At 42.8% G+C, this 11,665-nt stretch overlaps 1 protein-coding gene across 2 annotated transcripts in view; it reads right to left on the minus strand.

The window, feature by feature from the left end:
* The window catches only part of LOC108795773 (latent-transforming growth factor beta-binding protein 3-like), a 305,365-nt gene that overhangs the window by 164,879 nt on the left and 128,821 nt on the right, over nt 1-11,665 (minus strand). The window contains exons 10-11 of one of the 2 annotated variants that reach the window (XM_018567072.1): nt 10,742-10,814; nt 2,373-2,384 (exon numbers count right to left, since the gene is read on the minus strand). In XM_018567072.1, the coding sequence (XP_018422574.1) occupies nt 2,373-2,384; nt 10,742-10,814 (85 nt within the window). The remainder of the gene's footprint in view (nt 1-2,372; nt 2,385-10,741; nt 10,815-11,665) is intronic. The other variant, XM_018567071.1, reaches the window with a different exon arrangement.

Below are 11,665 nucleotides of genomic sequence, written 5' to 3' on the forward strand. Positions count from 1 at the left end.
TGTGCATCTGTTTGACCGTCCACAAACTCGACTGGCCGGGCCGAGCCGCGTCCGTCAGGAGCAGACAGCAAGGGGGGAGGAGCTACGTGCGGCTGAGTGACCCCGTGCGCCGCGTGTCAGTGCTGGCAGTCGGGCTGTGGTCATAGGGGTACAAAAGTATCGGGTGTCTCCAGTGGCTACGCGCTTCGAGGGGTTGCCTCTTTATCAAGCCTCAAGATACTGGAGACCGCGGGAGATCTGTCGTCTTTTTCAATTTAACAAGGGGGGAGGCGTGTGATTTCATAGAGCCCAGTGATAGGCTGCCACTCGCGTGGGGGGAGTGGATTAGCAGTCTGGGTCCGTCTTGATTGTGAACTGTCAGTGCTCTAGCCGATGGAGATCTGTAACCTTTAGTAACCCTTCGGTCTTATCAGGGGCTAGCATTTAATTGGAGATGGTCTATTCTGTGTTTATACGCACAGTATATCTCGCTGGGGCTCGGGGGGTTGTAAAAAACTTTTTACAACAAAAATATCCCAGTACACCCTACTATTATCATTTACCAAAGATTCATAAAGATAGTCATAATCCTCCTGGACGACCTATCATCGCAAGTACCAATAGCCTAACCAGTGGCCTCTCCAAATATATTGACCATTTCTTACAACCGATAGTCCTCTCATTACCATCCTACATCAAAGATTCCAGCCATCTTATCAACATCCTGTCCACGTACACCTGGGATCCCACATATAGCTGGGTATCTCTAGATGTAAGTTCTCTATACACCTCCATTCCCCATAAAGTGGGCCTCAATGCCCTACAATTTTTTCTAGGCCAATCATCGATCAACTTCAACCAGGTCCAATTCCTTCTTGACTGTACAAAATTTACACTAACGCATAATTATTTCTCCTTTTTGGGCAAATTCTACCTTCAAACCCAAGGAACTGCCATGGGGGCTAACTATGCCCCAAGCTACGCCAATCTAACGATGGGACACTGGGAAGCTCTGCATATCTGGGCCAACAACCCCCACGCCAACAAACTCATCTTTTATGGCAGATATATCGATGATATTGTAATAATCTGGGATGGCCCACCTGAGAGTGTAGCTGACTTCGTGTCACACTGCAACGACAACAAATTTGGCCTGTCATTTACCCAACGAGTTTGTGGACGGTCAAACAGATGCACATCCATTCCAGACCAGCCTCCCACACCACCGGAGACACCAGGATCGATCCAAGCAGATGATCGTACAGACAACAGGGGAGCTCCTAATTGTAAGTCCCCTTTTCTACCACTGTGACATTGCCATAGACACCTAAACCCCACACTCTAAAGATCTATTAGTGTGCCTGACTCTGTCCTCATCTATATGTCCACTGGTCCCTTCGCCGGATCATACTCACCTACTCACACACAAGGAATTTTGGTAGTTGCGCTCCTGATCTTTTGTTTGTTTACACAGGAAATGTGTTGTAGTTATTAGAGAAAGGAACATAAAAACATGTGCATTACCGCAGCATGTGAACTAAATATAAAAACGTCCATAGGAAAATGATTAAGGGAAAACAAACTATATAAATTCGTATCTACTAACAATGCTAATAACACATTCTATGCCCCATTAGGGCGGCACATTCCCCCTCGAGCAGACATTTTGCAGGGCTGAGGCGAAGCAGATCATCCTTTCCAGTGAGCAAGATCACTAAAAAGCTCATCAAGGAAGAATGGGACAAATCCGAGAAATAAATGGGGTCCAAGGGGAGATTTTCTCATCTCTATCCTATCAGTAGCGCGGATTCCAGTACCTGGGATTCAGCTCCTAAAGTGGATGCAGCCGTGGTCGGGTTAGAAAAGCACACAGCTTTGCCAGTCGACAACGCAGGCTCCCTCAGGGATTCCATGGATCGAAAGATGGAGCATAATCTTGTGAAAACCTACACTGCTTTGGGCATGGGCCTCCACACGGGAGTGGCCCTATCCTCGGTGTCCCGTACATCCAAACTGTGGATTGAGGAGTTGGAAGCAGATATAGAAAGAGGTGTGAGCAGGCACAGACTTTTGGATAGGATTCAGGACATCAAGCTGGCAATGGACCTTTCAACAGAGGCAGCGGATGACCTGCTTCAGTCACTGGCCAGAGGTATGGTGTCCTCTGTGGTAGCTCATAGAGCTCTGTGGGTTAGATCTTGGGGTGCTAATACTTCCTCTAAGAATAGTCTGTGTTCCCGAGCATTCCAGGGGGATATGCTATTTGGCTTGGAGCTGGATTCTTACATAAAGAAGTCCATTGCTCCGTCAGGATAGAAGGAACAGGGGGAGCTATAGAGATCGGAGGCCTCGCCAAAGCAATGTTACTTTCCGTGACTCCAGATCCTACAAACTGGGGAAGGAGTCTTCTCGCCCTTGTGCATGGAGAGGAGGATTTGGCCCTTCCAGAAATGGGAGAGGCAAGAATGCGGGATCCAACAAGTCAGGGCATGCCTTATGAATGTGTCGATCCCGGAGACATGAGAGTGGGTGCAAGGCTGCAACTATTCTCAGGTACAATCTATAGCAGACTTCTGGGTCCTGAAGGACCCAGGAGGGTTACAGCTTGGAGTTTCAATCCAGTCCCCCAAGAGGCGTATTCATTGCAACCATACTCCCGATGAGCCTAGTGAAAAGACAAGTTCTTTGGGATTTTATAGATTCTCTCCTGTCCCAAGCTGCCATTGTGGTGGTCCCCAGGGAGCAGCAGTTTCAGGGCTTCTATTCCAGCTTGTTCTTGACTCCCAAATCAAGAGGCGGTTGGAGGCCGGTCCTGGACTTGCACCAGCTCAACCATTTCATAAAAGTCAGGAAGTTCAAAATGGAATCCCTTCAGACTATAGTGAAGGTGGTTCTTCCACGGATGTGGATGGTGTCCATCCATCTCAAAGATGCTTACTTCCATGTTCCCATCGCTCCTCTGCATCAGAAGTTCCAGCGGTTTTGTGTCGGCCGCAGACATTTTCAATTTCCGAGCAATGCCGTTTGGTCTGAGCACTGCCCCCGGGACTTTCTCAAAGGTTCTCGTGACCATCATTGCGGAAATCCAGAGACAAGGGGTGAACGTATTCCATTACTTGAACGATGTCTTGATTCTGGCAGGCTTAGAGACGGAGGCCATATTCAGCAGGGAAGTCACCATGAGCACCCTCGGAAAGTACGGATGGTTGATAAATGTGGAGAAAAGCAAACTGTCTCCAACTCAAACTATGCTGTACCTGGGAGCAGAATTCAACACAATCCTATGAACCGTTCAATTATCCGAAGAACGAGTCCACAGGATGAAGCTGAAAGTGAGCTCTATCTGGTCCCGTGCGCAAGTCACAGCCGATTCTTTCATGAGTCTGTTGGGCTCAATGTCCTCAACCATAGGCCTTACTCGTTGAGCCCAGTGGAATATATGGATGGCGCAGGGTTCCTTTCTCAAGCAATACAGCTATCGGAGCAAGAAGCAATGGATCAAGGTGACTCAAGAGGTACGCAGCTCACTGAAGTGGTGGTCCCAGGAAGTTAACTTGCGCAGGGGGTTCCCATTGGGAGATGTTCCATGGGTAACCATTACCACGGACGCCAGCGGCTCGGGTTGGGGAGCCCACCTGGACGGCCAGTATGCACAGGGGGTGTGGTCACAGAGGTGGAGGAACAGATCTTTGAATCTTCTGGAGCTGAAGGCGGTATTCCATGTGCTTCTTTTCTTTCAGAACCAGATCCAAGGCAGATGGGTCAAGGTCATGGTGGACAATGCCACCGTGGTAGCGTATCTGAATCAAGGGGGTACAAGGAGCCCCCAACATGATACAAATCCTATCTCCATTGATGGAATGGATGGTTTGGACGGTGAAAGGAATAAAGGCGGTGTACTTGCCAGGTCCCGAGAACCAAATAGCGGACAATTTGAGCAGAACTCAGGTGGACCCGACGGAATGGGCTCTGTCGAAGACAGTTTTCAACGAGCTGGTTAAGAGATGGGGCAGGCCAGAGGTGGATCTAATGGCTTCTCCCGTCAATTGCCAAGTCAACAGATTCCTGTCAAGGAGGTTCGAATGGAATGCGGAAGGCCAGGACATTCTGTTCCATCCATGGAATTCCACACTGGCATATGTTTTTCCCCCCTCTCCGTTGATCATGCCAGTTCTTCAGAGGGTGCGAAGAGAGAGGGTGACAGTCATTGCCATCATACCATATTGGCCCAGACGACCATGGTTCCCTCTCCTGCTGTCTGAGCATTCGGTCCCCATGGACTCTTCCGGGGGTTTGCAGACCTTCTGTCTCAGGGACCGGTGCTCCACCCGAGCCCTCAGAGCCTTCAGCTGATGACATGGTTGTTAAGAGGGAGGGATTGAAGAAGTCAGGGTTTTCCCAAGCTGTCATCAATACACTCCTGCGATCCAGGAAGATGTCCACTTCTGCTTCCTATTGTCGAATGTGGTCTGTTTTTTCCTCATGGTCCAAGGTTAATAACATTAATCCAGCTCAGCCGTCTTCAAAATCTATATTGGAGTTTCTGCAATCAGGTTTGGACAACGAATGGAGCCTAAGTTCTCTTGTGGTGCAGGAATCGGCTATTTCAGTAATCACTGGTATCAGATGGTCTCAGGACCCCAATATCGCTAGATTCCTGAAGGCGCAAGGAAAAGTCAATCCTCCAAGGCGACCTCTCTACCCATCTTGGGATCTTCCTCTTGTTTTAGCAAAACTTTAAGAAGCTCAGTTTGAACCTATGGAGGGAGTTTCCCTGCAATTACTGTCTTACAAAACAGTCACCCTAGTGGCATTGGCTTCGGGTCGAAGAGTGTCTGAACTCCAGGCCTGCAGTAGCGAACAACCTTTTCTTACCTTTCATGAAGATAGAGTAATTTTGAGAAAGGTACCTGATTTCTTACCTAAGGTGCATTCCAGTTTTCATCTGAACCAGGATATTGTGTTACCCGCTCTCAATTCACACGGTCCAGACAGATGTCTGGATTTGGTCAGGTCTATGTAGAACAATGCAGAGCATGGAGAAAGTCAGAGAGATTATTTGTCATCCCAGCAGGAGCAAAGAAGGGGCTTGCTGCAACTAAACCGACTTTGAGCAGATGGATTGTGTCTACCATCATTAACGCCTACCAGGTGGCAGGAATGTCTCCACCAGAAGGCATCAGGGCTCACTCCACTAGGGCTTTGGCTTCTTCATGGGCAGCAGCTGAAGGGGTGTCAGCGGACCAGATATGCATGGCAGCAACATGGGCTTCCATATCTACGTTTGTAAAACATTACAGATTGGATGTGAGAGCGGCAGTTAACGACCAATTCAGCAGAAGTGTGTTACTTTCTCGCCACTAGGTCAACTAAAACTATTTTTCAGGCATGCAATTGGTTGTATGGTTTTTATGTTCCCACCCTTTCTCTTGCTTGGGTATTCCCCATTTGTCAGCGCTGCCATGGATATGGCCAGGAAAACGTAAAATTGATTCATACTTACCGTAATTTTCTTTTCCTGGTTCTATTCCATGGCAGCGCTGGTCTCCCACCCGTTGGGACATTTTTAGCTTGTTACTAGACAGGGGAGCTTAGGTGAAGGAGGGGTTTATATGGGCTAAAGGGTGTTATAAACCTCTTTGTTCCTGTTACCTAGGGGAAATGGGAGCTAACCCATTTGTCAGCGCTGCCATGGAATATAACCAGGAAAAGAAAATTACGGTAAGTATATATCATTTATATACAGTCATGGCCAAAAATATTGGCACCCCTGCATTTCTGTCAGATAATTCACGACTTTGCACAGAAAATCGTTGCAATTACAAATGTTTAGGCATTCTCATGTTTATTTTTTTGGTTTGTATTGGTATGACCAAGCTCCAGAAATGGACTGGACAAAATTATTGGCACCCTCAATTAATATTTGGTAGCACAGCCTTTGGAAAAAATAATTGAAATCAATGGCTTCCTTTAACCATCAATGAGTTTTTACACCCCTCCACAGGAATTTTGGACCACTCTTCTTTCGCCAACTGCTCCAGGTCTCTCAGATTGGAATGGTTCCTTTTCCCAACTGCTGTTTTGAGATCTCTCTCACAGGTGCTCTATGGGATTCAGATGTGGACTCATTGCTAGCCAGTCCAATACACTCCAGCGCTTTGTCTGAAACCATTCCTTTTTGACGTGTGCTTTGGGTCATTGTCCTGCTGTAAGACCCATGACCTCTGATGGACTCAACTTTCTGACACTGGGCCCTACATTGTACCCCAGAATTCTTTGGTAGTCGTCAGATTTCATAATGCCATGCACACAGTCAGGACATCCAGTGCCTGAAGCAACCCCAAAACATCAGTGAACCTCCACCATGTAGGACTGTAGGGACTGTATGTTTTATTTAAAGGCCTCATTTCTTTTTCTGAAAACAGTAGAATTATGGACTTTATCAAAAAGCTGTAATTTTGTCTTGTCTGTCTCCAGCACATTCTCCCAGAAGGATTTTGGAAAACTCCAATCTGGCTATTTTACGTTTCTGTGTCAGCAGTGGGGTCCTCTTGAGTCTCCTACCATAGCGTCCTTTTTCATTCAGATGGTGGCGTATAGTGTGAGCTGACACAGTTGTACCCTGTGCCTGAAGGTCAGCTTGAATTTGTCTGGAAGTTGATCGAGGGTCTTCATCCACCAAACAATCCTTTGTTGCAATCTTTCATCAATTGTTCCCTGTCGTCCACGTCCAGGGAGATTAGCTACAGTGCCATGGGCTGTAAACTTCTTGACAATGTTGCGCACAGTGGACACAGGAACATTACGATCTCTGGAGATGGACTTCTAACCTTGAGATTGTCCATGCTTTTCCACAAAAATGAGGAATGTAATTATTTCTTGCAATTTGGAGGAGGTGCCAATAAATTTGTCCAGTCCAATTTTTGTGTTTTGCATGGAATGTGTTAGATTTAGATTTTTTTTCGACACTGTTTTTGAGTCATACAAATAAAAAAAAAGAAATAAACATGAGAATACCTAAACATTTTTAGTTGCAAGAATTTTCTGCGCAAAGTGCTGCATTATCTGACAGAATGCAGGGGTGCCAATATTTTTGGCCATGACTGTATCTAGCTATACACGGACCTTCTTTTTTTTGTTTAAAGAATAAGATTTATTCAGTTTTACATAAAACTACATGCAGACAAAGAAAAGCAGAGCCAAACACAAAAACTACAAGAGATGCACAGATAGTAGGGGTGCTCATCACCAGTTAAATTCAGATCTGATAAGTACAAAATAAACATGTGATATCAAATGTCACGAGTAATGAAGAAGGGTTCAATGAAGGTACCAACCAGTGTCACATGCAGGAACCTATTACCCCTACTCCGCACACAACAAGGGACCATGGAGAAGACTGAGAGAAAAAGGGAAAGGGAGAAGAACTAGAGCGGAAGAGAGCTAGAAAAGAAAAAGGAGAAGGAAGGGAGAGGAAAGAAAAAAAGGGGGTGGGGGTCCTGCCAGACCACAGCCTAGGGCAGGAAAGGAATCCCAAATTTAATCTAACACATGAACCAGTTTTGCTATTTGAAAAGCTCACCTTGTGATTTTCTATGCCTTGTTTTCTTAATGCCTCCCGATAATATCCTTGCTGTGTCCTGCCTCCAAATTTTCACCTCAGGCTAGACCATTGTGGTTATTTTTCACATTCATTCATTTCACGGCTTAAAAGTATGTGAAACAACTCTCCACCTTCCCCCCAAAATATATATTTTCTAAAAAGGGCAGAACTTGTATAATTATTGGGGCACACCGATTCAACATTATTTCTAGAATTTTTAATAAATATTAAACTTAAAACTTCACCGAGCTAATGGATAATTTTGTATAAATATAATAATATTGTGCATTTTTTTAAATTCACAGGTAAATAGGCAACTTACACTAAAATACTGTACAACTTTGTATATTTCGCATTAAAGTAAAATGATGACCATACATTTTTCCTAAAAATAAAATGTGTATGGGGATAGCTGTGTGTAGTGTTGCAAGGGTCTTGTGCATTAGTTTGGCAACATTGTGTATAAATGTGTCTTAGAACTTATAGATAGTTGAAAAATGTCACCGGCACACCAAATCTCTGAGCCTGATGACATCTCTGAGCCTGATGAGGGGGACCCTGCGTGGCCCCGAAAGCGCTTGCACAATGAGATATCATAAGTCAATAAATGAACACTTTGTTGTAATCATCGATTTGGTGTGCTGGTGACATTTTTCAACTATCTACATGATGCGGCGACCATCCGCAGTCATTTCGAGCACCCGCCAGTGTATCCAGATGGAAAGGAGTGCAGCAAGGACCTTCTTTCTAGAGATGACTAGACTAGAAATGGGAAGGGGCTTGGTGTACATCGAATTCACCAGAGCCCGTGCAAAACTGTACATGACACATCCCCCTCCTGGACTAATCAACTGCGTATAGAAAAAAGAGAACAAAATGGGGCTTTAAAAGTGTCGTATCCGGATAACGCGGGGGCCAAATCACATATATAGATATTCATTCATTAATAAATTATTTAATTTTGACAACATATTCATTTGTAAAATACATCATTTTTAAATAAATATACAGTCAAGTTAAAAGAGTTGACCAGATAAAAATCCTATCCCAAGGCTTAAAGCCCCCCTAGACCCCATCTGCACATCTGATTAAATATATGCGATTACATAATTGCTTATCTTTAACAATGTCCATGATTGATTGGAATATCCATAATTGTCCTCTTTAATTTCATATTGATGTTGTGCAATGGGTCTAGCCTTTGATGCGTTTCGCCAACTGGCTTCTTCAGAAAGTTTGGGAGAACGCCTATAGCATATATCTAGTGACCAAACAAATAAATAATATGACTAAATTATATGACCAGAAACAATACAATGTGAACATCCAATTACTATGTGATATAGTCAAATATATATATTAATATATATATATTTTTATCTGGTCAACTCTTTTAACTTGACTATATATTTATTTTAAAATGATGTATTTTACAAATTAATATGTTGTCAAAATAAATCATTTATTAATGAATGAATATCTATATATTTGATTTGGTCCCGCGTTATCCGGATACGACACTTTTAAAGCCCCATTTTGTTCTCTTTTTTCTACATGTTCTGTTTGGGGGTGTGGTGTCTCATTTTCATTGGTGGTTCAACACAAATTTTGTATACTAATCAACTGCGGCCGGGGTATTTCCCGCCCTGCAGGTACACATACTGACAGCTTTGCATGGCTTCAGGCAAACTCAGACAAACTTAGTTTGCACAAAAGCCAAGCACATCCCTAATTATAACTGTGCTGTCGTGTTTGGTGTGTATGTGATTTTTTTTTTGTTTTCCAATTTATTTCATTTTCTATTTACTTTTACTTCTTTAAGTTTATATGCATTATTTAACTTGAAAAAGACCCCTAATATCATCACCGCATTCTGGAGACTGGGAACACAGAGTCCCTAAACATTTTCCACCCAGCATTGAGCAGTACACTAACCATGAACCTGAAGGGCTCAGGACTGAGCACTTCTGGGTCCATCCACAACAGTAAGGAGATTATAAGCAACTATGCAAGCAAGTACTTCTGTATTATTGGGGATCTGCACACAAGGTCTATTTATTTGCAATAAAGATAAGTTTGATGTGTAGTTAGAGCTAACCAGGCTATGAAATATTTTTTATAAAAAACAGTGCAGCTGTGTTTTTCACTGGGAGCGGAAGAGTGACACTATTTCCAACACAGGGATTGATTGGAGTTTTGCTGGTACACTATTATCTGTTTGGACTATTGTTATAGATCACCTTGGGAGACCCATAAATAGATCATTTTGATACACCGTTTATGAATGTATTTATCATTGTAAATCATGTTTTGGACACTTTTATTAATTGATTGCCATTGATTATCACTGTTGGGCACTATTTGCACTTTATATGTTTAGAAAATCAGGATTTATCAATTAATCACTGAGATTCAACACCATTTACTGATATGAAATCATTTCGGTATATTCATTAGGTAATTTTGTGATTTGGATGTTATTATTTTTATAGAAGTCACACACTAGATTTTTTAGCACAGTACACTTTTTCATATTTTGCATTAGTTTCTACACTATTTTAGCACAGCAGCTTTCTAGGTTTTATCAGGACTTCATAGCATGGAATAATATCACAATTATCCTATGAATTATTTTCATGTTTTATTGCTGTTGACAAACTAAGAAATGTAATGCTTTGTTTTTCTAAAGCTGGAAAGCCAACAATGTTGGCTGTAGCTAATTTGAATCCTAAACTGTAAAGTGGATACTCGCTACTTGTACAGTACAAATATTTCCCACTTGTAGTTGCCTACCTCAAGTAATGGAGAAAGCAGCTCTGCTGTCAAACTGCATAGTGAGACTGTAACTACTAGGATTTTAATTCTATCCAGAGAATTGCATGCAAATAGTCTGTGTTTATAGGTTTATGCGGGTTCTCAGTTAATTCTAACCACAGTCAAAAAAACTTATCAGAAGATTACTAAATATTCCTAAAAAAACATCACTACATCATACATGCTAAATACTACTAAAAGTGCAACTACTACATCTATTTTACTGATATAGAATTTGATTTAACCTTACCCAATGGTAATAATGGATCATGATTGTTAGACATAACCTTCATTGTACCAACCTGGGCATCCCTATATATCATGTCATAGTAAAAACAAAATGACTACCTGGCTTTGGTGGAAAGACAGATGGGAAATCCACAGGTTCCTCTTCTGAATTAGGGCTGTATGCTGGGAGCTGGAACGTAAGCAAATCTGATTAGGTAAGTGACCAGACAGTTGTCATTTGAAGACTGCTATTAAGACTGTCTATCAGAATCACAATGAATCACTATTGCTAACAGACATTTTGTACATCGGGTAAAAGGGTATACAGACTTGAGCTTTTTTTTTCAAAATCATACTTCTTTGTTCCTTCCAAACACATATTTTTTTTTTACTTATAACCTTGTATTGGAAGACCTGCAAAATTCTTCTTAATGGAAGTTCAACCAAAGTTCTCATGAAAATAGGTTTTCTTATGAGTGCAAAGACAAAGTAAGCCTGTGCACACAAATGTTAATATTGCATTCATTTGTCAGTGTCTTAACGCTACCCTGTCACACATGAAAAACATCCAATGAACCATAAGCTTCCAAACCATACAGTGTATTGCACATGAGCATACCGAGGGACATTCAGTCTACCAGCCAGTTGGGCCTGAGCCCTTAACCTTTGCAGTGCGGGGGGGAGTAGCTGCACTGCAAGGGTTAAGATTTCAAATGCCCAGAATCCTTCTTTAACCCAATGTTATTCATTTGAGGCTGTGGCAATATTATCCCCATTATGGACTTGAGTTCCACCATTTTTATTTGTATACACAGAGCTGAAGAAAGAGTAAAAAAGATGTGCCTTCTCTTGTCCACATCGTTATAAGAATATGTCACCAGCACTCCAGAATGACAAACAAGTCAATTTTAGTGAATCTCCATTTTTATTTTGTAAGAGGTCACTCAAAGAGGAGTCAAACGCTTTCGGGGACGCGCAGGGTCCCCTTCATCCGGCTTAAAGTGAACTTTAAGCCTGATGAAGGGGACCCTGCGCGGCCCC

Source organism: Nanorana parkeri, unplaced genomic scaffold (assembly GCF_000935625.1).
Source record: "Nanorana parkeri isolate BGI_ZX_2015 unplaced genomic scaffold, ASM93562v1 scaffold1004, whole genome shotgun sequence".
NCBI classification, from domain to species: Eukaryota; Metazoa; Chordata; class Amphibia; order Anura; family Dicroglossidae; genus Nanorana; species Nanorana parkeri.